Source organism: Anser brachyrhynchus, assembly GCF_964034855.1.
Source record: "Anser brachyrhynchus genome assembly, chromosome: 1".
Classification (NCBI taxonomy): Eukaryota; Metazoa; Chordata; class Aves; order Anseriformes; family Anatidae; genus Anser; species Anser brachyrhynchus.
Window position 1 is genome coordinate 86,934,945 of NC_137694.1, and position 26,389 is coordinate 86,961,333.

The following is a 26,389-nucleotide window of genomic DNA, read 5'->3' on the forward strand; positions in this document are numbered from 1 at the left end:
AGGATGATCAGTATAAAACTTGGTATTGTGAATTTTCCTGTCAGTTTTTGTCTGTATAGGACCACTTTTGGTTTTTGTTTCTCCCTCTAGATCCAAATGCTTTGGCTGGACAGACCGGACCTGACCACGCTCTTATAGGAGGAATAGTGGCTGTAGTTGTCTTTGTAACGCTATGTTCTATAATTCTCCTCGGTCGATACCTGGCAAGACATAAAGGTAGGATAGATTTAGTGGAACTTCAGTCCCTTTTGGAAGCAAGGCATGATTTCACCTGGGAATGCTGTTCCCTTTCACCTTCCCCATCTACTGAATTATTTGGACAAGCAAGCTCAGTTCACACTCTAGTCATGAGTGAAGTTCCTGAATTTTTATCCAGTTTTTCACTGGACTAAGGCAAAGGATATCTAGTTACATGCCCATATCATGAGTCAGTGATTTAGAGAGACTAAGAGACAAGATTGCCCCTTGGTTTTAGCCTTTAGCTATAGGCACTTGATTAAACAATTTCATAATTTTAACTAGTAGATCAACTCAGCAGTATATATAAATATATATATATAACAAGATAATAATATATCAATATGTAATAATATATATTTATATTACATATAACAAGATTTTTCTTGTGCTGATACTTTAAATATTCATTTAAAAGATAGTTTGAAATACTGATCAGGAATTTTTAGATCAGTGACTCTTCTACTAATAGTCCTACCAGAATAAGGGTATCATTCCTGGGTCAAGCTTTACTTTAGTCAGAGATTTTACCTTAAGAACTCTGTTCCCTTCAATTTGAATCTTCACTACCATCAGAGATAAGAGGGATGGAGTGACACTGCTTTCTGACTAAGCCTCTCTATGATCCCATTTTGACCTTGTTAATTCCAAAATCATTTTGTGAGATTTAACCTCTGAATGGCTTGCGGACCAGTTGTTAAAACTCAGTTGATTCCCATACCAGCCCCCCCCCCCCCCCCCCCCCCAAAAAAAAAAAAAAAAGCTATGAAGAAAGGATTAGTGTTGGCAGTAACTCATTAAATTTCACTTTAGGTAGGATAATCATATGGTGAGCAGACCTAAGCTGATAAAAATACTATTTTGATTGAACTGTGGGGGGGAAAAATAAGCTAGTGAAAATGTGTCTCTTTTGTTTACTTTTCTGAATGAAAACATATGCATCTTATGCCAACATAAATCATACTTTCACAAAGGAAAAAGGCAATTGTGCACAATTATTTTTATTCATACCCTGAGCGTAAGAATGTCTGTGATAGTATAATACGAGTGGGTTTAATTAATGAAACTACCTCAGTTTTGTAATTCTCGGAAATGACCGTGATACAATTAAAGTAAAATTAAAGTAAAATTAAAGCATAGATAAGATCATGCAAAATAAAAGTACAAAAATCAGTGGCTATTAAAAAGAAAGCATTTATGAATATCTAAATCTCCAAGGTTGGTTTGATTTTAATGGGTACCCATTTGTCAAAATAACCAAGATTTTATCATTTATTGTATAATTGCAAAATATATTGCATATTACTGCAGCTAGATAAAATGGACTTTTCTTAAAATATTTCCTTAATTTAATGTGGATATATGTGAATTTGTGTATGTGGATTACCAGTGTTAATACTATAAATATTTCTTAGACAAATTAGAAACTTGAGCATACTGGTATTATTCACACTAAAATTGTGTAATAATATTTGTCCATTCATAAGGCAATTGGAGTATTGTTAGGAATGTACTTCCTATAATACAGTGTAAAACTAAAAAAAAAACAAACACTAATCTCTTTTTTTTTTCTCTTGTTGTGCTGATTCCTATAGGAACATATTTAACAAATGAAGCAAAAGGAGCTGAAGATGCACCTGATGCCGACACAGCCATTATCAATGCAGAAGGCAGCCAAGTCAATGCAGAGGAGAAAAAAGAGTATTTCATTTAGATGCAGAGCTAGAATCTTGGGAGTTTTACTTATCAGGCTGACTGCTGGAGAAAACTGGCTATCATTTTTCAAAATTCATTTCTGCCATCTTCTGCTATCTCTATTAACTTGCATACCTGCTATAAGTAGCCAGTTTATGCCAACAATCAGCTGTTGACATCCTCATTCTATAATTACAGTATCATGCATAAAGCAGGACATTTCTTATTGCCTAAAATTCATGTCCACTGCTCTCTTAACATACAGTGCTTGAATATACAGCCTTAACAATGTTAATCATCATCTTAATTCAAGTTTTCTACATTTTTAAGTGTTATGCAGCTTTCTTCTTTTTCAGTTTTCTTTTACCATGGTCCCTACTAGTATGTCATAGAACAATATTCATAACAAATACTATTAGGTAAGGACCTAATTTACTTACAGAAAAAGTTAAGTCTAAGATTAGAGGTTTACAAAAAATGTTTTATACATGTCAAAGAGCAACTTGTTTTTGAGACATATGCCCTAGGAAATACAAACAGAAGTCTTTGTAGAATAGTTTCTTGTATGCTTGGATTTGGTGGGAAAAAACAAACAAACAAAAAAAAAACTGTCCACTGAATTTTTTGTTTTGCTTTGCTTTGCTTTGTTATGTTTTAAATGGTACCTTGACAACAGTGCCATGTTTCAGTGGTGAAAACATACTGAATAGCTATACAAATTCTGCAAAGTTAGATAATAGTGCTTGATTTGAAACAAATTTGTCCTGCCCTTCTGCTTGTTGGAATCACAAAGATTAGAGGTTGTTTTGAGTAATTTTTGTTTTTATAATTTATTTGCTTCACATGGACTCACCTGCCTACTCAAATTTGAAGTGTTCATGGGGCACGACTGCAAGACATTTTAGTATTTGTATATAGTGCATATAATAAATTTAATGAAACATTATTTGATACATATTTAACTTTTTTGGCAGTAGCTAAGTCAGTCACAAGTAAGCATTTTCTAATGTCCATTATATCCCTTTAAATATGACTCAAAACAATATTCTGAGTAGATAACATGTATAAGTATTTTTTTGTCTGTATGTCCTAGCACTGTTCAGCAGCAAACTTTTCTAGTTCTTGTTAATTTCTTCTTTGTTATACAATGGAAGCACAATGTTATATGGAAAGGTAGTTTTAAGCTAACAACCAGTGCACAGCCTCAGGTTTTAAATTACAACCACATTTGATTACTATCCTTAAAAAATACTGTTGAGTTGCAAAAATTCTCAATTTTTAATTTGGCAGTTCCAGAGCTGCTTCTCTATGTTGGTTTGCCAAAAAAAAAAAAAAAAAAAAAAAAAAGGAAAAAAAGAAAAAAAAAGAAAAAATAGAAGTGTTAAAACAAAAGATATATGTTTTGTGTATACAGTAAATGGACTAATTCTTTATATTAAATTCCTGTCTATGCATTTTGTGAGGTACAAACTTATGTCACCGTGAATGATAGAGAATTCCTGCCATGCTTTTAGCTCCACAGTGAAAGTCTCTGTTTGGATTATTTCTGATTTTTTTTGTGTAATTGACAGCTGAAAAATCACATGCTCTTAACTACGACAACAAAACACTATAAGCCCATTGGCTTATTTCCTCTTCCAATGAAGTAACAAGGTTGCCATATCAGCTCTTGGTAATGATTCTACACTGAAGAATGCAAGTTAGTCTCAGTGGAGTTTGTTGTACTCCTAAGTTTTGCACCTTTGACAAAAGAATATTTCTCTCTGGTTGCTGTACTTGTGAAGCCTAAAAGCATGATGGTCTGCTGTAAAGGACCTTCTCCTGGGATTTTATTTTTGTGTGGGAAAGGGAGAGTTTGGAATATGACATCATGTAGTATGGTAAAATGGAAGATAAAGGTGCTGTCAGATTATTTATCAGAAGAGTATAAACCTTTTAAGGACAATATTAGAGTATTTTAATTGTTTTTGTTGAAGCATTTATCTTGTTAATTTCTAAGAAAAAAGGGTGACGTCAATCAAAGCAGCACTTTTTTTCAAAATATACAGACATAAATAATATGATGTGGTTGAGTGTTAACATAATAAATCATATACAGTATGACATTTTAAAGAAATAAGTCTGCATTGATGTGATTGCATGCTTGTTTTTACAGTTCACTCCATACCCATCTGTGGAAAAATGCAATAATATGTTAATATAATATGGTAGTTTGAGAGAACCAGGTAGGTGCTACTAGACACATTGAAAACTAGTATAGGTTTACAAGATATTCATGTCTTTCAAAACATACACATATAAGAAGGCTGGTAAAGGAAGTCATTCTATTTGGTACCAAAAATATGGGTTCTTGACACTACTGTAAGTCCCATTAGCTATAGTACAATATCACATACTACAAGGTTTTATTTCAGGACCTGGGGCCCAACTCAACTAAGCATCTAAGCACATGCTCAGCGTCAGGCATGGGAGAAGTTCCATTGAACTGTAAGGCACTATTCTAATGCGTAAAAAGAAGTGCTTCCCTGGACAAGGGCCTTATTTGCTCAAGTGGAATTCCCCACAGACGTGGTATTTATGCCTTTTTTACGTTCTTCCTAGATCCAGCTTGCTTGAATAGTAGGGTTATTACTTGAACCATTACCCAACCAAGGTCAGGCAGGACCTTCAAAAGTAGGATTGCCCTTGGGGTAATTGTTTTGAACCATTTTCTCCAGTGGCATAAAAACAGCATTTAAATTTTGCAAAAACAGATATAAATTGGACTGTTGAAATGGATTATTTCATTGTTTTTTAATTGCAGTTTCTCACATGTGCGGGTTTTTAATGCAGTTGGTCATCCGTTGTTAGCTTGTACCTTGTGATGTCGCTTACATCTGTGCAAAGCAGATGCAAAAAACACCACAACAAGCAGTCACAAATGACAAATTCTGACTGGGTAGCACTTTACAAGCCTATCTAGTCCTCACAGATTTAAATTACTACACCAGGTGTGAAGAGGCATCATTCTCTTATAAGCAGAACCATGACTCAAAGCAAAGGATATTCAGTAGGCTGTTTTTTAACCAGTTGTCTGTTTCCTTTATTTGAGATCCCATTCTGAAAGTCCCCTTTGATGATGGTTTCAAGGTATCTAGCAAATGCATAAAATGAAGGCTCTGAATGGGAACCACATTAGCTAAAATGTTTGTGACATCTTCTCCCACACGTACATGCAGAGTAGCTTTCTCAAGACCAGGTAGCTAATTTCTGCCAGTGTACTGTTTACAGTGTCAATTGCTGATTATTTCTACATTTTATTTTTTTTTTTTTTAATTTAATTTTATGTTTTTCCTAATGCTTCAAGAATAAGAAAGTGATGCATCAGAAGACAAGGGGTGCATCCTCCCACTCTTTTAGTGTCAACTGACAAAGCAAGAAACGGTTTAAGGAACCTGATGTTTAACTTGAGGCTCAGAATTTAAGCTAGAACACTTTAAAAAGCTTTCACATTACTTAAGGATGGTTCATCTTGCACTGAGATTCCCTCTATAAAGGAATACGTGAAGAAAACCAACTTTTCTAAATAAGACATGAAAGTTAACATCTTGTGTATTTTCATTACAGTATAATATATATATATAACTATTTCAATGAAAAAAAAGGACAGAATCATCTGTAATTATGTAATTCATGATTGTAACAGCACTGAAGTTACCATGTACGCACATGTACAGTAGCTATATCAACAGCTACAGCGTAGTTACATGTACTTCCCTGTAACATAGCCGTTATAGTGTAATTTAGTGCCACTTATTGTAAAGTGTTACCAAAAGGAAAACAGAGTTCTTACCTTTACAATTCCATTCAAATTAAAGGTAAGTTTATAAAATTAGCACCATAAATCTGATACTACATTGCTTAATTAAGGAGGTGATTTAAATCTTCATGTTCATGCTGCAGCTTCCCCCACCGCTTATCCAGACTCCTCCAAGTGTCTGATCTCTACACTCCTAGGAACTGGTAATCTGTGATGAACATACCAAAAATCCAGCTACTTCAACTTTAATTGAATAAGCTGCCTAATAGAGAAAAAGGAAACAAAAAATATGTGAGTAATGCTTTTTATTAAGTGGCACAAAGTACACACTAAAAACTATGCAAAAATATAGGTAAATACAGTGTACTTACATGTAAGTATCTTGTACTTGCTGTGTATGGATATTGGAAAACCATGTAATTATAATATGCATTTTGATTATTTCAAGTAGGGGGACAACCCCTAACAGTCACAAGGAATACCTGAAAGGTACATATACAAGCAGTGGATATCTTAATGCAATATGTGTAATTCCTCTACAACTAATTTATAAAAATGCTTATACCACTTCTCATTCCCACTAGCTTTAATTTCCATCTCTTTAAGGCCCATTAAATACCACTGAAACACCTTTAGGCAAAGTAAGACACTGACTCTGCTAACAAATTTGCTGCCAGCATTCTGTGTGACTGGCAACACTGTTCAGTAATCTATATCTGGCTCAACAGCACAAATTTCCTCTTCTTTTCTGTCCTCAAGGGAGCCTAGTATGTTAAGATGCTGAAATATGCTGCCATATGCCCTGGTATTTTTAGCAGGAACAACAGAGAGAGAGAGAACTGCGTTCTCCTGACCCCTATTTTGCTGAATCACCTCACCTGGAATTTCCACTACTTGCTCAGTAATGCCAGGCAATCTTAAGTTGTAAGTACCAAATGCTTCCATCAGAGCACAGAGGATGCCTTTAATGATAAAGCTAACGTTTTGTAAACATGGAGTTTAGTATTACTGATCATTTTTATTCTTGCCACTTTTCCATCAGACCCTACCAGAAGGAATGCACTGAAAGACAGATAAAGGCAGATAACACAGAATAGCAAAAGAAGAAAAGAATATTGTAAGCCTTTTTTTTTTTCCCTGCCATTACTATAACCCTCCTTTGTGTCATATGTAACAGGCAAATAGATGCATTTAGCAATTGCCATTAGCATTGCTCTGCACTGTACTATTCCTAGAATAGGACATCTACCTCTTAGTCTATGAGATATTTATATACATTTTAAATTACTACTGAGTGTTTGATGTAGTCTTGAAATAAGATAATTATATATATTTTTTTCTGCTAAAAATAGAAAGAAAATATTGCCTGGGTTCATGATACTTGCCCTATTCTTTACTAACTTTGGGATACTAAGAGATTATAACAGGGCATAAGGACACAGCCTCAGCTGGTATAAATCAGCTTCACTCTATTGCCTTAAATGTGTGGCCAATTTACACTGGCTGGGGATTCATCCCAAACAGCTTAAAAATAAACTGCTATAACACATCAATATTTAGTCAGTACTAGACAATGACATGCAATCCAACCGCAACACATTTCTTTCCAGTAAAAGGCATGCAATTTTGAAGAGAAACTTTTTTAAAGCACATGCAAGCTTTTGAATTAAATATGCAATACCAATACTGTTGAGATATTCTGGGATGTCTCTTACTTATATTTAAACATAATATTGCTGGAGCATGTTTACATTAAAACATTCAATGCATGGGGGACAGGGAAGGACTATGGGAAACAATAAGAAAATTAAATGGACAGAGCAGCTTTTGATGTCAACAGAGCAGAGTAGAAACTCTTACCAGAAGTGGCACTTCCTACATGATTTCCTACATGATTGTTCAGAGTGGGTCTGACCTATTACGTCTAATGCAAATGAGAGTTGTCTACTTAGTGCTGAGAGAAGCTAGCACAGTTCCTTCCTCTGTCGATGAATCTCACACAGCACTCTGCACTTGCTTTAACTCAGGAGGAAATAAGGGTACAAACATGGTTTAACAGCACACTTCTGTATCGCTCCACATTTTTGGGATGCTCTAAGCTTCATGTGCTTCTAGCAGCCCTTAAGGGAATTCTTCTAGCATCTAGGAATCACCTTATTTCCACACCATGTTCATTTTCTTCAGCATTGATTAATGTACACACAACCAGACAGAAGGTGGTGTAAAGCCAGTACAGTGTCCCTGCAGTACTAGGGGATTCCTGTAGCAGGGTTTCTTTCAGCAGATGGGAGGAAAAAAAAACAATTTTTTTTGACTTCTGTGTTTATCATAGATCATCCCTCCTTGTTCTGTGTCTTAAGTAATTTATTCTCTGCTGGCTAAAAGCAGCAGTCTGATTGGAATGGAGGTAGAAAACAAAGTCTCCCTTCTGAAAGAGGCAGTCTGTGTTACTATTGGAGAAAAGTTTGAGGATTAATTTTTTATTTTTTATTTTTTTAAGATTTCAGATGTACAGCCAAGCCTGTTGGGGTCAGCACTTCAGCACTTTCCCTGTGTTCAGGGTTAAGCCAGCAGTGTTTCGTATGTGAGCTCCGATCTCACATTTCAGCACAAACTACACACAGCCTTACCCTGCCCTTATGCATAGTGCTGAAAATCACTGATACTATTTTCTTCTAGATACACTCATTTTTTTAGTCCTATTCTACAATGAAACCATAGAAGGGTCTTCATAATACATTCAAAAGGAGGGTTTTTATAAAGAAAATAATAATGAACGTCATAAACTGTTAGTGTTGATTACTAAGAGGAGAAAAAATTTTAATTGCTCGACTGAATTCTTTAGTACTTCCTCTTTCCTTCCTTTCTGCGCATATTAATTAATGTTAGTAAATACATAGTTGCACATGCTATCCTTTTTCAGTGAAAGCAGATTTCCTTATACCCCTATATAACATCCATAGGAATATGCAAATATGACCTACAGTCATCTGCTTCTGCCTCTGCAGTGAGCCAAGTGGGAACTCATGGGTTACTGGATTCATATACGTCTTGCTTCCTTAAAAGTTGGATACAATATGCCTATTGATTTCAAAAGAATGAGGTTCAAATCCGTAATGCATGTTTGAGTTGCTACTTAGTTCTTCAGGAACAGAATTATAAAGCATACCTTGTGCATCCTCTTCTTTTAGCCCAGATATTTTATAACAACCAACCAAACAAATAAATAAATAAAATCAGTTCAGCGGGAACTTTTCTAAAGTAAATAAAAAGGCATAATTTGTGAAATGACTATAACAACTTCATGTGTTCACAGTCAGTGTAAGTCTATTTTCTTAAGAAGACCAATATACTTTGTCCTTATACTGGCAGTTTATGGCCTTTGGAAGGATACATTTGAATGGTTTAAAAATACAAACACTAACCTTTAAAAAAAAACCATGGGAATTAAACATATTGCACTGCTGATGGAGACACATTTACTTTATTTAATTTCCTCATTAACAACTTTAAGCAAACAAAATGCATATTGTAATGTTAGGTACATGACACTTGCATGTTGCTATGCCTATATACTTACAAAGTATTCAATGTGTACTTAGTGGCGCTTAAAAAATGTCATGTACAATTCTTCTAAACATTCTTACAGGGTTCCCATTTGCACTTCATCCTTCAGAAAAGTCTTGTCAGAAAAATGTCTGATGAATATTATTGAAAAAAAATAAAATTTCAATTTTAGTTATCTGTTGGACATTTCTGAATTGTCTATTCATTTAATATATTTCCTGATGCTTTCCAGTTTGGCAGTGGAGTTGATTTAGACCAGTGGCTGTACACACAGACTGTTCACTGAGCCATTTTTGCTGTTTCTGATATAATTTTTATAATCATATACTTCTTTAAATATTAATCCTGAGATTATAATTATCTAAGAAAATAATCTGTGAGTGGTATTTTTCAGATAATTATAAATTATATTATTTAATGTCTGTAGACTATTTACTGTGTATTGTTTTATAGTTCCTTCTGACTGACAAAGTAACAACTTTTAGATGCTGTCCTCACTGTAGGAGAAACTCATGCTTCTGAAGAGGTCAAGTGCTGAAATGCACAGGCATTTGAGTGTGTGGGACTTGAATGGTGGCTCATCCCCCTGAAGGAGAGAAAGAATTCATGCAAGGTTTTCTACACCACTTACCATGCTTGAATTGATGCTGTAAAGGACAAGAAGGCCACTGGGGTCAAAGGAAGAGAGACAAATGTAATGTGAAGAGGAAATTTTGAGAGGGTCCATGTTTATGAAAAAGAAACAAATCCCAGATGTAGAGGGGGACACTGGTGCCTCTGTGCAAAGAGCACTAGTAACAGTGCTATCGTGCCAGTGCTATTGTGCATCTCTGATGGCAATTTTCCTATGACCCAAAGTAAGCCTGCATTTGAGAACTGTACAGACCTGTTGCATTCGTCAGATTTGTCCTTATTATTTCTTTTTGCTAAACCAAAATATGTTCCCTTAAGCAATTTATAATGTGGAATACCATGCTTTTTAAATACAGCAGCTATGCAGAATTCAAGATAAGTTATTTGCCCATGAGTTAAGGCAATGCGGGTTGACACTACAGTGTACCTAAGGAAAAAGACACTGTCCACCAATTGGCACTATCCACTACTGCACTCATACTTTTCTGCATTCAGGCTGTTCTTTTATAACTGTCCTTTTCTTCTTCTTCAGCCAAAAGTTTAATGAAACATAACTGCATTTTGCTCTGTGCCTTTCTGGGTCTGAGAGTAGATTCTTGCATTGATCACCCTAACCCAATACGCCCCTCACATGAATCTCTTAAAAAATAAAAAATAGGAGCCCTAAATCTGTGAATGCTTCTTTCATCAACAGCTAAAAAATACCTGCCTTCCCCTTACCCCACAGTATTAAAAGACAGCATTTCTGTTTTGTTTGGATTTGTTTAATTTTGCTTTCTTTTGCTTCAATGGGAATACTGCAAGTGAAAACAAACATTTCTTTTAAACTATAAAGGTTGCTTGAAATTTCATTGAATACAGAGTTTCTGTACCACACTGTCATGTTATGCATGGGTGCAAAAGACAGACCACTCACCTCTTTTAATAATTATCAGGCATCTATATGAAGATACACCACCCTCAAAAGTAGTGTTACAGAACAACAGCTGGCCAAGCTCTGCTGGTAAGTGCAAGGTGAAGGTAAGTGCAATTAAGGAAACTCAGAGATAATCAAGGGGGGATAATAGATATGGTTTCTTGCTTGATAAAAGAGTCATGCTACATCGCTTTCTGGTTCTGCTTTAAGCACTTGGCAACATCCTGAGCCATAGGAGGGCACTTTTGATTAGTTCTGTGCTACTTACCCTAGCTCTTGCCTCTGCTGAGTTTGTCACAATAGCTTCTCTGCCGCTCAAGACTAAGAGGCTAGGGCCTTATTGATTCTGCAGGCTGCTTCGAGGAAAAAAGAAGACTGTGTTTTTAAGCAAGCCGGAAAGATTTTTAGAAAGAACCCTCTTCTTTATTCCATGGCATCTTACAGGAAATTAGCACTGATGTCATCTGGTGAGGATAGGAACCGTCCCTGCTTGGTGTATTGTTGAGGAGCACGTCCTCCAAGTCATGCCAGCTGGCTGGGTGGAGGAGGGAGGGCACAGAGAGAGGAGCAAAAGCTGTGCCCATGCCAGGAGCTTTGGGAGACAGGTTTGTCCCTCTGCAGGTGTCAGACCGAAGGGGAGCCTGTCAGGCTGCTGCTCTTCTTTTCAGTCTGTATTCACTTCTAGAGCCTCAGCTACGAGAGGGAAAAAAAGAAACTGCTCCAACCAGCACAGTCACAGAGCTACTGAACAGCAAGAAAGGTTTTCCAAAACACTGATGCCAACACCCAGCAAACCTGCCAACCCTGCTGTTTTAAGGGACTTTAGGTTGATGAGACTTATGGAGAGATAGGCGTATGTAAGATACGAAGAGAGGAAGAAGAAGAAACAAACAAATCAGAATTTAAACTTGGACAGATTAATTTGAACAGGAAGTACAGAGAATTAAAAGGGGAAGTATACCTTCTGTAAGGGCTTTTAGTTCTGTAGCAGAGTATTACCCAGCTCTGGCTCACGAAAAAGAAAATATTCCTTATAATATTGCAATTGTTCCAGTGCATTTTTACTTTTTCTGGAGCATCTAATGCTCACCTTAGAGACAAAAGTGCATATACCATGGTGTGATTCACTTAAAGCACATCATTATATTGCACTCGCTAATGTAGTATGAGATTACCCTCCAGAACAGCAGTGAGCAACATGACTAAGAGCTGTCATATTTATTTTCTCATCCACTCCCCGCGGAGGAGTATGTGTGCAATGAAGCATTGTGTCTTATTTATTCATTTATTTTGATATTTCCCCTATGTTTATGTAAGAAGTGTAGATTAAAAAAAGCACTTTGTACTTGGAGAAGAAACCAGTAGTTTGTGATGGTCCCTTCTTCCTGTGGGATTCAATGTTCCAGTCTTAGGTTTTTCTCCCTATAAAACCCTCATTGTGCTAGAGTAATAAAGTTATTGATGGTGGTCTAAAATTAAGAGTTTTATGGAGTCTTTCAGCTGCTCCCAAATCCAGCCTTTGTAGGCCTTTAAAATAAAGAGCAGGACCCTGGACTAAATTCCAAAAAAAACATAGGAAGCCAATGTAGCCTGCGGAGAGCAGGCTGAGCCTGCTTGTTGCTAAGAAAATGCAGCCAAGTTTTGCACAGCTTTGAGGGTGCTGCTGTATGCCACCTGGGAAGTGATATAGATGAAGAATTGCTGCCACTGCCTTCGGGTATCTTGCCTCAAGGTGGTAAGCAAAGGTCACAGCTGCTGTTGTAGAGAAGGACAGCAGTACTCCTGTTGGGAGGGTAGCAATATGGTTGTGTCAGCTTGGGAGCTGTTATTGGCCTTCCACAGAGGCACAATAATGCATAAATGTTAATCAGGATGCAACTGAGACTTGCGACCTCTTCTTTCAGCTAGCACATGAATGTAGCACATCTGATAAGCTAGCTCCCTGTTTGCATACGGATGCTGAAGTTGATCTAGGTGAGAAGTAATCATGTGGGACTGGACAGTTGTGAGATTGAGGTATGGTTTCCCATAACCACTCCTTTGGTGCCTTGAGCCAGAAAAAAAACAATGTTAGTATCTTCCCTCGTTACAACAACCTTTGTACAGCAGATGAAATCCTCTTTGAGCACTACATCTTTTCACTGAGAAGGGAAGAAGGTCACTAGGTCATTACAGAGACTCATTTACACATAAGCTTCTCCTCTGACAGGTGGTTAAGGAAGCATAAGAAGGCTTACTGAAATGTGTTGTGTGTTATGTTCAGTAACACAGGTTACTGAAATGTGAATGCAGGGTTGTGGTTCTGTAAGAAACTTGCAGTGCACTGTAATTTAGGGGTTTCATTCTTCAGGTTGCATGAGCTCACACATTGGCAGAGGTGCACAGACACGTAGACATGAACACATACAGAGACAGTACTTATGTCATGAAGTCTTCCTTGTCTTGTCCTTATCCCAGTAAGTAGCTTGTTCTACTGTTCCAAGTTCATGATTTCATACCTACTGTAGTCTCTCAGGACACAGCTTTCTCTTTTCCACATTTGTTTTACACCTGTACAGCTGCTACTGATGCTTTGTGTGGCACAGGTAAACTCACACTAGGTTTACTCATTGATAAGCAATTTTTGTTGAACAATTCTCTCCAGGAGGCATATTCAGGCTTTCTAAGGGATGTCCTACTTTATCAAAAGGGGGCTGAGGGAAAACATTTTTGCAAATTGATTTGCCCACCATACTCTGCTAGACCATACTCACTCAAGTGGGAGAGAGATTCAACATCAGTCCCTGAAGCTGCCATTTGCTGCCCCTGGGATGTTGGCTGTGCTGCTGTTCCTCGGCTGCACTGCAGCTTGGCAGAGTGCTGGTGTCAGCAGGAGCACCAGATCACTGTATGATTTGACCACCAAATCACATACTTTTCTCTGCCAACATCATTTTTTATTTCCTTCCGAGTGGAAGGAAAATATAGTGTAGCTAGTTTCAATTCCCTTGGGGCCTTGAATCTAAGTTTTCAATCAGGAAATGAATCATGACAAACCTGCCTTGTCGTAGGGCAAAAACAGACAGTAAGGTATTTCCCTTTAATGCACAAAGCTAACAAATAAATGCTCCTGTGAGGAGCTGAGAGTAGAGGGAAAAGAACTATATAGGCTGGGTGGGATGGGAAAGAACAAGAAATATGACAAAAGGAAAAGAAAACTGATGGCAGGAGGAAGTGCTTCAGTGCTACCTCACCCGGCAGTGCAAGCCTCATGAGGTTCACAATTAAAGAAAGGGGATGTAGCCAAAGATTCAGATAAGATGAAAAAAATTCCTGAGGGCTTAGGAAAGGAATGAAATGGAAATTTCTAAGCAAAGGCAGAGAAAGAAAAAGGCCTCTGAAAGGGAAGATGATGGCAGACTGACAGTGTCGCTCGGTGCTGCTGATATGCCTTAAAGTCCCCAGAGCTGGGACTGAGGAGGCATCACATCAGGTTCCTGGCAGAAAGGACTTGTAATGTCACTCACAGGCGGCCTTCGAATTGATCAAAGAGTACCACTGAAAACACACGCAAAAGTAAGGAGTCCAGGAGAGAGCGGGTCGCCTACGGGCAACACCTTCAGCATAAAATATACGGTAGACCATAAAGCAAAAGGCAATTGCTTGAGGTTTCTGTAGCCGCAAGAGACATCCTCCCCATAACTAACAAGAAATGATGACACTGTCTAAGCCCTCCTTATTCATCTGGGGTATAACTATACTAGCAGCTTCAATTAGAACTAGCATATTTGATATAAATATTTGCATCTGCATAATTCCCCTCCCTAACCATACTTGAGACATAAGGAACTCAGCAGCAATTGCTTCAGGCCAGGGCTTTGCTTCAGCTTTCACAAGAAAATGGCAAGTACAGTTGCAGTCTTTGTAACCAGCTGCCACCCACTTACTCGGGCGCTTGCCAAAAAGAATAAAAAACAGTTACTCCCAGACATCCTCACTTCTTTATTAGCTAAAAGGAACACTAAACCCCCTCTATTAAATTCATACTGAAAGAAGCTAAGCCTTGGTACATTATTAATATGCTCAAGAGAAAAAACTTGGCAATCTGTCACCTTCTTATACATCTAGGGCAGGCATTTCCTTCCCTGAAATAATCTCCTTTACAACAAGGCAATGAAATTTGTTACAATTAACCAAAAGAAAGGAGGGAGGATCAATGTCAGAATTTCGTGAGCCACAGAGTTCACTGTACAAGTCATGAAATTCTCTTGCAAATGGAAATAAAGTATTCTGTAGAAACTGAGATCACTGCAAATGAATAAAGGACAGCCCTTGCCACCCCATATCATTGATGAGTGAGCTAATTTATGGTTTGATTTAGTTTTTCTAATAAAGAACCAACAATGATTCGGTAAATATCATGTATATACGAAACAAGGTGAAAGAGAGAACCTCTGAAATAAATACGACTTCTATTAAAGCTAGCTCACTTCAAAATCTGCCTGCCTCCCTGGACTTCTGTGAAATTACTCCTGATACAGATGGACATAAGGAAGTATAGAACCCAATTACTGCTGTTGCAAAGGGCTGGATGTAGTGTCGTTCTGGGCAAGGAATGAAGAAGAGTTTAGTTTGGGGTTCGTTATTGTCCTCCTCGCCCCTCAGTTCAAATGACCTCTTACGTCAAAGTTCTCATCAGACAGCATCCGAGCCATCTGAAAAAAAAACTGCAAGAAGCATTGCAGTCCTGCTGACTGTCCCACATCTTGTCTAGCCTAGGAAAAAAATTAGTAGCATGTTAATGCACTTATGAGTTCTTCAAAGACACAAGCTATACAGCTAATGCCTAGAAATTGGGAGTGGGATGATAGTGGGAAGGATGAGTGTCTGGCACAGTCATGTACTGGTAGTGAAGCATCCCTTGCTTCAAGTTAGAAAATGTGCAATTACAGTTGGGCAGGAAAAAAAGAAATGGAGTGTGTTTGTTTACTGGAATTTATGGGATGTTTTGTGATAGACTACAGGAGGATTTGGCTAATATGACAGAGGAAAATCATGAGCAGATATTGCTGAGAAGCAGTTATGTGAGGGAGTTGTGGGAATGCAGGAAAAGGTCTGGGAATTAAATGTCCTTATAAAATTCCCCAAGCAGAGCTGCTCTCAGTAGCTGTGCTAAGCTCTAAGAAATGCATGACTGATTTCTAAAGAATGCAGTGCCCAGCACAGTGTGACTAACCTGAATCCCCTTGCTTCTTGCTGGCCCAACGGCCACTCAAATGCACAGTTTGCTGTGAAAAACAAAATCCTTGGCTGGCACAGAGCTGGCACCAAGATCCAGCTAAGTCTTGTGTGATGGGACTGCTCTAACAGCTTCGTCTAGCTGGCTGGTGTGGATTACAGCAGCAGTTCCTTAACAGTGAACCAGACTTCAAACTGAATGCAGAAGTGTCTCGGTAAGACTCTTGTGTGAGAGGTCCCTTTGCTCATCATCTCTCACCAGGAGATTTTCCTTTTCCCATGCACAGAAAATAAAAGCTTAACAAATTCTTGAGGTTATCCTTTAGCTTCTCGATATGCTCTATTCTTTTCTAAATTGATATATACCAGGCAACACACTTTGAAAATGACCAATATTCAAAAATCCAAGGAAAACATTAAGAAACAAAGGATTGTAATGGACTGCAAAGTTTTTACTTTTTTTTTCCTTAAAAAAAAAAAAAAAAGCCTGGAAGTACCTGGCTTTCTTATCATTTCCTACTGTAATGAATCAGAAAGCCTATTCACACAGACGAAATGCATATTGCAAAATGACATCTCAGAGGGGACTTGAGCTGTGATGAATGAGGCTGAGGATTGCCTCGCTTACTAAAGTGCCTGTGCCTCTTTCTAACCAAAAATCACATAGCAGCTAGGCTAGAGAATACAGATCTACATCCGACCTGATCTCAAAATTTGTTTGAGATATATGCACTGATTTCTCTAAACATATTTGTTTAAGTGCCTAGGCTTCTCTGAAACATCTTTTTCTCTCTCTTTCTGTATATATGCATATACATTTTGGGTCAACCTGTTTTTTTGAGGGGGGTGTAGTTACTTTTGGGGGTGTTTTCTTCAAAGCTTTTCAACTGAGGGAAGCAAAATTCGTCTCAGGACTTCTAGGTTTTTCTGTTTTTTTGTTGTTGGTTGTTTGTTTTTTAATCAAGTCTGGTATCCATTCCACACCTTACTTTGCAATCTATAAAATGGAGGTAATATTTAAGACACCCTTTTAAAGCACTTTGAGATTCTCATGTTAAAAATCAGCCTTTGCTGCTTACTTAGGCATTAGGTTAGCACCTATAATAAATCCTATTGGATTTGCCTTTATATTAAGGTGGTATCAGGAAGACAAAAATCTGCAACAACCACTTATATAGAAATCAACTGAATTCAGCAGTATCTACTGAATTTACTAATAACCTCTGTTCAAATATCTGACAGAGTTGGAACTATAACGCCTAGTTTGGAAATAAGCAGGAATCTCTGAATCCTGCTACCAGAAAAAAACATGTCCTCCACAGGACTCATCGCCTGCTGTAATATCAGCACCTTTACCTTGTGTCTTCAGCAATGTAAAGGCAAAACAACTTTGGAAGCAGATGGGCATTGTGACAGTCAGATGTGTCAATATCCTGACTCAAGACAATATGAGGTCATAATTAAGGTTTTGCTTTAGAGCTCAAGTTTTAATAGCATAGATATTGTTCCTGTTATTTGTTTCAAACAGAAATCAATAACTTGGAGGGAACTGACAGTAGTGACAGGTATTGAAATGACAAAACACTGCTGGAGACTTTCTTCTAACTTTTGTTTTTCTGTTATAAAAGGTTTGGATAGTCTCAGTGTATCATAATGCAACCCTCTTTATCTATCCAAGAAAGATGAAGTAATGTGCAAACCAATTAATAATAATAATAAAGATGTTAAAGGTGCTGCATGATGCTAATATACAACCTAGTTGCACAATACATGTTTTTCTGTACAGATTTCATTTCCTCTGTGTATTTTTGTTTGTTTGTTTGTTTTTCACTTCAGCTACTCACTGCTTTATTTAGAAATAGTCAATTTCTATTTTTTCCCGATTCTTTCCGTGTTTCTGATATGGGTGAAACAGTAAGTATTACTGGAAGACGTGGGAATATAACAATACATCTTTACTGGAGCTACTGCAGAGTTAGAGACCTTGCATCAACACTTCTATTCTTAGAGTTTAAAACCAGTGCTTCAGCTTGTATGGTTAGTTCAAAAGACTGCAAATGCAAAGTTTACAGAAGTGTATGACAGTGACATATTTGCCAGTAGCAAATTAGTCCAAGTGAGTTGTAAAGCTTGCACTGACAAATATAATTCTTTGCAGGTTTCGAACTGTCTCCTCTAGGCTATGATTAATTTCATTTGATATTCTTTAAGGAAAAAAGTCTAATAAGGCACTCTGTCAATCATAAGTTCTAGAACAACAAAAATAAATAAATAAATAAATCAGATTAAGTGATCTTTCCATACTGTGGACATGATTCTCATCTCACTGACACGAGAATGGTTCTGCTCTGCTCATAATCCATACAAGTGGATGAAGACTTAATTTTAACACTAGGTACTGAAATTACACTCTGAGGTATTTATCTCAAATGATCTTTTCCAAAGTGGACGCTATGTAATAACGTGTTTTAAATTTACCTGTTCCCAAATAATACAAAATACCATATAAATGAAGAAATTATCTGCCTGTAGTGAAATTCCACTACATAGTTAATATGCAAGACTATGAATATTGTGCAATAAAGAGTATTTATGCCATAAATGAAAGATTAAAATGGTAATTTACAGCTAGAATTCTACATTGTTATGGTCAAGTTATGAAGCAAATTGATTCATTTATCATAAAGACCAATTTTATGCAGGAAGGCAACTTCCAACCTAAGTACCTAATAATAGCAAACATCATTAAGATGGCCCAATTGGCTAATGACAATGGGATTTTCATTAATCCTTGGTGATGAACTTTTTTTTTTTTTCTTGTGATGATTCCATCACAGATTTGAATTCTTCAAAGCAGCTTCACCTTCTGATAGCAATAATACTTTTTTAAAGAGAGGAAGTCACAATTTGGGCACCATTTCTTTTCTCTGGTAATGCCTGGTCCTTCCCTTTCCCTGCTTTCCTTCCACACAGGTTTTGTGTGTCACTTTCTCATTTGGCTGATTGGCTTCTCAGGTGGGGACACATGGCCTTGCCTTTGCTGTGGCATTGACTGTTATTGACCTCAGATGCTGTCTTTCGCAGCTGGCTTACTTGGGAGACATGGGGGCAAAGAGAGGAAGGGGAGGAGGTGGTAGTTATTTATTTTATGCTTATGCATGAGGTCTTGTCTTTTTAAGGTTCTCCTCATTACAGTTTTCTGCATGTTTTTGTTTCTTTGTGCCTCACTCAGGCCTGTGTCTTTTTTTATTTCTACATCAGTAGTGTATCATCAGTGTGGTTTTTTTTTAGTATTATTATTTTGTTTTTGAGTCTTGGCCTTCTTGACTAATGGGCTCTAGTCCTGCTTCCAGCACTCTGTGATCATACCTCTGAAGACAGACAACTGCAGCATGACAGTGAGTATAGCTAACCTCAGCTTGGTGCAGCATCCAGATTTTCTCACAGATTACTCTTTTTATTTTCAAAGGAGGTCTGTGTGAAGGGGTGGGTAGTGTTTTCATGTTACAGAAAGGAGTCTGAAGGGATGGACTGGTAAAAGGATGTAAAGATTAAAGGGATGTGTTGATGTGACCTTTGGTGCCTACGTCCCAGAGAGACATCTAGAGCTCTAGGCTAGTGCCAGTTAGGTGGATCTGGGTGCCTGGGACATAGTCCTCAGCCCTCTGACAACAGGCACATTTGGAAAAATCAATGTGGTGAGTTAGATAGCAGGAAATGCTTTTAAAAGGGATATGTCTGAACTTCCACTCTTCTCTGGAGCTTTGCCAAATTAGCTGAGCCTATAATAAATCAACAATTCATTTGGGCTCAGTACTAGAGCCTTCTACCTGAACCTCTTCCAGAAAGCAGGTCAGACAGCAGATTTACCAGGAAGGGTAATGGGGTTGCATGTTCCCCAGTGTCAGTGTTCTCAGTTCTGGCACGAGTGCTCTCCTGTAAAGTGGTATGGCTCCACAGACACCCACGTTTGCTTCAGGGTCTGTTTGTCACTGCTGCCAGCTCTTGGATAAATAAGATTGCAACTTCACTGGGTCAATGATGATGAGAATAACTTCAGGTTAACAGCTAGGGACCTATTCTTTCTTCTGCAAAGTCAAATCACCTGACAAAGGAGGGGGGAAAGCACTCCTCCTACTACTCTGGACTGCTTTTGTTTCAGTTATCTGCTGGCTGCACAGGTGCTGCAAGCTGTGGGCTCTGAATTGCCCCAGGTGGCCTGACCTTCTCCCAGATTTGAGGTGAAATAAGATCTCCTCCACAGCATGCCAGTTCTTTACCCAGTTAGACTTATGTGAGGCACCGTTGCTGCTGTTTACTCTTTGATTTTGAGACAAAACGAGGTCTGTCACTGTTCCTGCATCTTGGCAAAATGCACGAAGCATGAGGCCATCCATTCTCTTGGCATCGGATGGCCATCTCAGAGCTGAATAGCTTAAGGGTGACCAGAGTACTTCTTGCTGGGAAGGGAATTTTATACACCCAGCTAAAGCAGTGCAATTTTCCACTTGGCACAGCTCTCTTAGGAGTTGCCACCAGTGCCAGCATCTATGTGGGGGCTGGCTCAGGAAAGGGACAGTACTTTATGTAGCCATGTGCAACCCCCTTCAAGCCTTTCTCATCACAGTAGATCTTTTCCAGTCATCCATGGATGTTGTCACATGGGTAACAACACAAACTAATACACTTAGTAATTCTTCTAATTTCTGTGTAGGTTTATAGTGCAGTGGAAAAGGAAGAGCTAACAGAAATGGCTTGAGCAGGCAAAGGGGAGTTGGGCTTTTTGCCACTTTCTCACTACAGCTCCTCCGATGCCTCTTGTTTCTGCTTTGCAATAACCCCTGCTACTCCCATCACGTGAATCCTGATCGGAGTCTGTCAGTCATGGCTTCAATGTGCCAGATGTTATGTTGCGTTATGCCAAATGTGGCCTGAACTGAGTGCAAGTCTGACTTGCTATCAAACAGTCTTTCTCCTGTGAGTCAAACAAGATAAAAAAAAAAAAAAAAAAGGTGTGTGTGGGGGGGAAACAGGTGTGTTTATGTAGATGCAGCTGCTTTTTACGTTCATCGTCTTTTTGGCTTAGCTTCCTACACATGTTAAAAAGCAGTATATTTACTGACCTTTGCTTTTACACAAGTTAACAGTGAGTAGCCTCAAATAATATGAGTGGAAAATAGCTTGAAAAGATTTTTTCTGTTGTAAAAGTGCATGGATTTTTGGGGTTGTCTGGAGCAATTTCACAGAAACAAGAGCAGATTAAAGGAGGTAATGACACGTTTGTAATTTCATTCCTAAGGCTCACAGTGTCCTTGCCTCTGTCTAGTTTTCAGCCTGGAGATAAATCAAGGGCTTCAATTTCCAAATCTGTCATAGCAGCTTCACAAATAAAAACGCTGACAAAAAATATCTGCTTTTAAATGGCTACTTGCAAGCACTGACAACTAGCAGTCTATACATCTTTCACCTTACAGGGAAGAGAAGCAGTGTGTATTGCCAGGAAAAATGAAGAGGAGAAAGGCAGTGCTCCTAAACTTAAAGTAATCTAAAGGTATGACAACAATAAACCACTTACAGTCATGTTCTGAATGCTAGATGAAAATAGATTTCAGGTGGTGTATTAACAGAGCCTCACAGCTGCCTGGCATGGAAAAAATGGCTGTGGAGTTAAATATGAAGTAGAGAGACCATGTGGACAAGCACAACTCCTTCCCCTGCCTGCTCCCCAGCTGCCCTTGCAGCTGCTGTGGCTGCTCCATTTGTGCTCCACGGTGCCCACCAAGAGGGCTTGTGCGTGACTGGGGAGGAGCAGGAAATGGGCACCATGAAAACCAGCACAGATTAGGTTGGTTAATGCTGAATATCTTAGCTGCAGGCTCTTGCTTTTGCAGGGTATGAATTCCAGTTAAGTGGCAGAACTTGAGCAGTAGATAGCAATAGGTAAGTGATGTTGGTTACTTTGCCAGAACAGGGGTGATACAGAGCTGAAATGGCAGCTGGGGGATGCTGCAGCTGGCAGCACTGCAGCCTCCCTCAACTCCCTGAGCCCCTAGCCATGGCCTCATGCAGTGTCCTACCACTGGCACTGGCATTTTGGTTACACCTAGTGCCTCCTTTGTGTAAGTCATTGAATTTAGTACTGAGCCTGCAAAGCCACGTCGTGCTCCTGAACATCTCCCTGTAGCCTTGCTGCTATTAGAGGCAGGATAAAAGTATGAGCTGAACCACATCCACTGCGCCCAGGCTATCTGGCTTCATGAGAGATCTGACCTGCTTCAGCATGAAGATCAGAGGATAACTTGGTGTGCAGACTGTGGTGCTCTGGGGCTCCAGCCTGAGTGCAGTATCTGAACTAATGTGACTGACTAAAGGTGACCACCCACCCCATACTCTTTCCAGAGGAGCAATGGCTTGTTATTCCACACTAAAGTCTGTACTTGGTGCCTTCCAGTTACCAAAGCTTGACTCCTTAAGGCTTCTGCCTGTGGAATCTTGGAGAGGTATGTCCAGCAGCTCCCAGTCCCAGGGAAGGAACAGTGTGTGCCCTAGGCAGTTAGTTGACATGCTCTAGGTGGATTTGTTGTATGCATGTCATCCATATGGCCCCTAGGGTTCACCTGTGTACATGCTATGAGCAGGAACTGGTGGCTGCAGTCCCTGGTCGAGCAGGAACCATGCTAGTGTGCTACACATCAGGCAAATAGCCAAATGCTGATGGGATGTGATCCGGCATTGCTGCAGCCTTTGTCAGTAGGCTGGATTCAAGAACAGTCTGTGGAAGGTGGATACTCTCATCTTGCTCTTCACAGCTTGTGCTTTCAGGTCAAGCAAGCCCTGTGAACCTCACGAGCCTATTTTGGGTTTTAGTTATATCACAGTTGTCAAATGAAGGGTTAGGAAAAGTTTTTGTTTTTTTTTCTTTTTTTTACTTGTACTTGCCACCTCAGAGCCATTGAGAGACATGCCTCAGTAAATAGCTCCTGCTGAATTTTTATATCAGGGAAAGTTTTAGAAAATGAATGCTTTAGTCTGTGGATCTGTAAAGTAATCTGTGAATAAGGGCAAAAAGGTTTAGTATTTTTAGGACATGTATGTTCAAAGGACTCTGCACAGTGCTAATGCTCAGCCATTAACAAATTGATCTTTGTCCCTTGTGTGCCGTTAAGTAGGAAAGTTTTATGCTCCACGTTTTACAGATGGAAAGACTGAGACAAAGCGCCTTGCTTGAGGCTGCCCAGCGACAGAGCTGGCTTTAGAGCTCAGGAACTCCCCTTTTCCTGTGTTGTTCCTCCAGACAGCACTGCTGAACAGCGAAAAAAAAAAAAAAAATAATCGGAGGAATCAGAGACACCTTTTTCTGAGGCTTTAAAGGAATGACCATGGAATAAATATAAATCAAAACAAAATGCAACCCCAACAGTCCCACTGCATTTTGAGTGTGCTGGGGTCTGCAGAGCAAGACCACTGCTATTTTGGTAAAACTAACACCAAAGACATTAAGTTTTATTATCAATATCAGATCATTGGCTGTCTCTGTAATCACTGGACTGTGTGTCTGATAAAAGAACATTTGAGAACGGCTAGGATGTTATTATATATAATTGCTCTTTACAATGACTGGATATCTCTAGTGAAAATGAATCAGTGATCTCCACTGTAGCAGAATCTATTAAATAATTGGAGAGCATGGCCAGTATCTTTTGATGCTGAAAGGAAGAAATTCAATAAGCAGTCTCATCAGGCTTTTTAACGCAGCAGAAAAAAAGGGCTGCAGGCAGGAACATACTGACACTACAGGTCAGTGAAGGTTTATGGATTTGTATGCCTTAGAAAGGAGGCAGAACCTCTCTGTACAGGGCTGTTGAACCATTAGCTACCTCAGGGGGTGTCAGAGTATTGTTGTGTAGCCTTCTAAAAATATAAATGGTAGGGCCAGACATCAAATGTTTCTCCCCTGCTCAGATTTTATGAGAATATCATGCGTCCTGAGGAGATGTCGGAACTGTGCTTCAGCTGCTTTGCTGCTTGACACTGGCACATTATCCTTGGAAGATTCATTTTCACATTTATTAACCCATTTCTACCTCACAGAGTTGCATCTTTTCATCAAAAAGTGTCTGTTTGTCTTTTAGTTAATAGCTTAGATGTATACGGTGGCCTTCATTATGGAAAAAGCATTGAGCTTCCCCTGCTAGATGGAAGACAGCTGGCAGGTACTTCATGCATTGCCCTGGGAGAAGAGCGCTTGGCTGAAGAAAGCACAAAAAGTCCTTATTCTCTTCTAACAAGAGGTACCCTGGGACCTCTAATGTGACCATGGGGCTGGCTTTCATCAGCTCTTCGGTGAGGCTGGGTGGGAGGAAAAACAACAAAAAAAACCTGCACATAAAGCACCTCATGGTGTGCTCTATTGGGAAGGCTGAAGGAGGGAAAGGGATCAAGGGGCTTTGGGAGGTTATACCTCCCTAATATTTGTGCTGGCCTGTGCTCTTTCTACATCTTTTCCTGTTAAAAGGATTGGATTAGTCATGTCCTCTGTAAAGACGCATAGTACAAGAGTGTGAAGCACCCCAGCTGCAGAGTTACTGCTTCTGCAGTACCCTGGGGTCAGGTGATATGTGATGGTGGGACAGTGTCAGAGTCAGCACCCCACAGTGGTGTGGTGGCCAGTTGGTGCAGCACATCTAATGCCTCCCAAACACCCTGAGGAATGAGTCAGCCCAATTGAAGGAAACTGCCTGGGAGAAAGCACAAATACTCTGTTTCTGGAAGGTAGGAAGCCTGGCAGGAAAGGCACATGTGCTAACTTGGAGAAGTCCCTTGGGCAGAAAGCTGGCTCAGTGTGTCATGCTGACTGGTACTCAGGGTGAGTGGCAAAGCAGTGAGAAAGGAGGCTGTTGCCAGGGTCTGTGAGCAAGAAGGCGGTCTGCTGGAGAAGCTGGAGGGACCTTGGTCTCAATCTCGAATCCCTCTGTTGGTCCTGAAGCTGTGTGGCATGGGTTTGGGCGCAAAGAATAGAATGGAGTCATGCCAGTGCCTTCACAGACAGATGTCTGAATCCTTCTGAGCTGTAGGATATTTGTAAAGCTACCGTCTGTTCTTTTGCTTGATATGGCATTGAAAATACTCTGGAGAGTGTTACGTATTATCCAGATTTATCATGCAATGTCTGCAATATGTCTCAAGGAGTTGCGTTACTGCTGTTCCATAGCAGTCCATGTCTCATACTTTATTCCTCTCAGAAGTCTTAACTACAGGGCTAGCTTTAGCTGTAAATTTTGCAATTGTAGGTTTTTAATTAGTAATCTTATTCAAAAGACTGTTACCTTTGGTGAGACACATCTCCTATATAACATGATCTAAGTGATTCAAGGGCCACATCAATATAAAATATTTTTGTTTTTGTGTTAAACCATATGAGTGTGGGGAAATTCTAAAAGACAGATCTATAGCATAGAAGTTAATGCTTTTCAGAAGTCTCAAATGAAGCTGGATTAATGTGAAATCATTTCTCCCGTAAAACCTTCTCTTCCTTGTCCACCTTCTTCAAGCTGAAGCAAATTAAATAGTGAAGTTGCACACAGATCAAAGAGAATGTTAAACCATAACTTTCTTGACTTTCTCTTTTAGGATCAGTGACTTTTCATCTCAGATGTAGTGCCTTGATTAGCTTGTTCTAACCTCTATGCTATGCCGTAGTATTTCAATTAAAACTGATTTGCAGATTCATAACTCCCCAAAACAGTGAGGAGCTGAAGCCTCTGTGTTGTAGAAGTGGACCTTTGCTTAGGCTAGGTGATTAAAGATGGCAAACAAGTACAGGAAAGTGAGATAATCCAAAAGGGCATATAAAACTTCAAATATTGATCCATGCTTTACATGCTTCTGAAAGCATCCCTTTCTAGTGTTGGGTTTTCTAGGATGGTGGTGAAAGGCTTTTATTTATCCCTATACTTTGCATTTGAAATTTGCTGGTGAATGCTCAGCCACAAGAGAGAGGAGGATCTTTGTTCAAGTGTGGTTGTGGGTGTGTCTGAAATTTAGAGCTTGGAGTTCTTGAGGGCTGGGGCTTCAAATCTTGTGTGATGTGAGACTGTGCAAGCTGACCATCAAGCAGGAAATGGGTGTATCTGTTTGACAGTGGGCTGCTGATTCCTTGCGCTAGTTTGTTTGAAGAGGTGATCCTCACTACTACGCAAAATGTTCCAATTGCTCTCCAAATAGCATGCCTCAATTCTCTCTTCATATTTTTATTGCCTCTCCTGTGCCTTTTAGCAAAAAAAAAAAAAAAAGGTGGTATTTAGTTTCAAATATATATTTAGGTA

The 26,389-nt window shown here is 39.1% G+C and overlaps 1 protein-coding gene and 1 long non-coding RNA gene across 15 annotated transcripts in view; both read left to right on the forward strand.

Annotated features, from left to right (window-relative positions):
• The window catches only part of CADM2 (cell adhesion molecule 2), a 659,818-nt gene extending 650,336 nt beyond the window's left edge, over window positions 1-9,482 (forward strand). For all 13 annotated transcript variants that reach the window (XM_080574601.1, XM_080574596.1, XM_080574602.1 and 10 more), the window contains 2 exons: window positions 91-216; window positions 1,833-9,482. In XM_080574601.1, the coding sequence (XP_080430727.1) occupies window positions 91-216; window positions 1,833-1,951 (245 nt within the window). In that variant the 3' untranslated portion in view covers window positions 1,952-9,482. The remainder of the gene's footprint in view (window positions 1-90; window positions 217-1,832) is intronic.
• An 8,495-nt stretch (window positions 9,483-17,977) lies between these two features.
• LOC308199748 overlaps window positions 17,978-26,389 on the forward strand; it is a 66,963-nt gene continuing 58,551 nt past the window's right edge. Inside the window, exons 1-2 of one of the 2 annotated variants that reach the window (XR_013954905.1) lie at window positions 17,978-19,462; window positions 21,539-21,615. This is a non-coding gene — a long non-coding RNA (uncharacterized lncRNA). The remainder of the gene's footprint in view (window positions 19,463-21,538; window positions 21,616-26,389) is intronic. The other variant, XR_013954906.1, reaches the window with a different exon arrangement.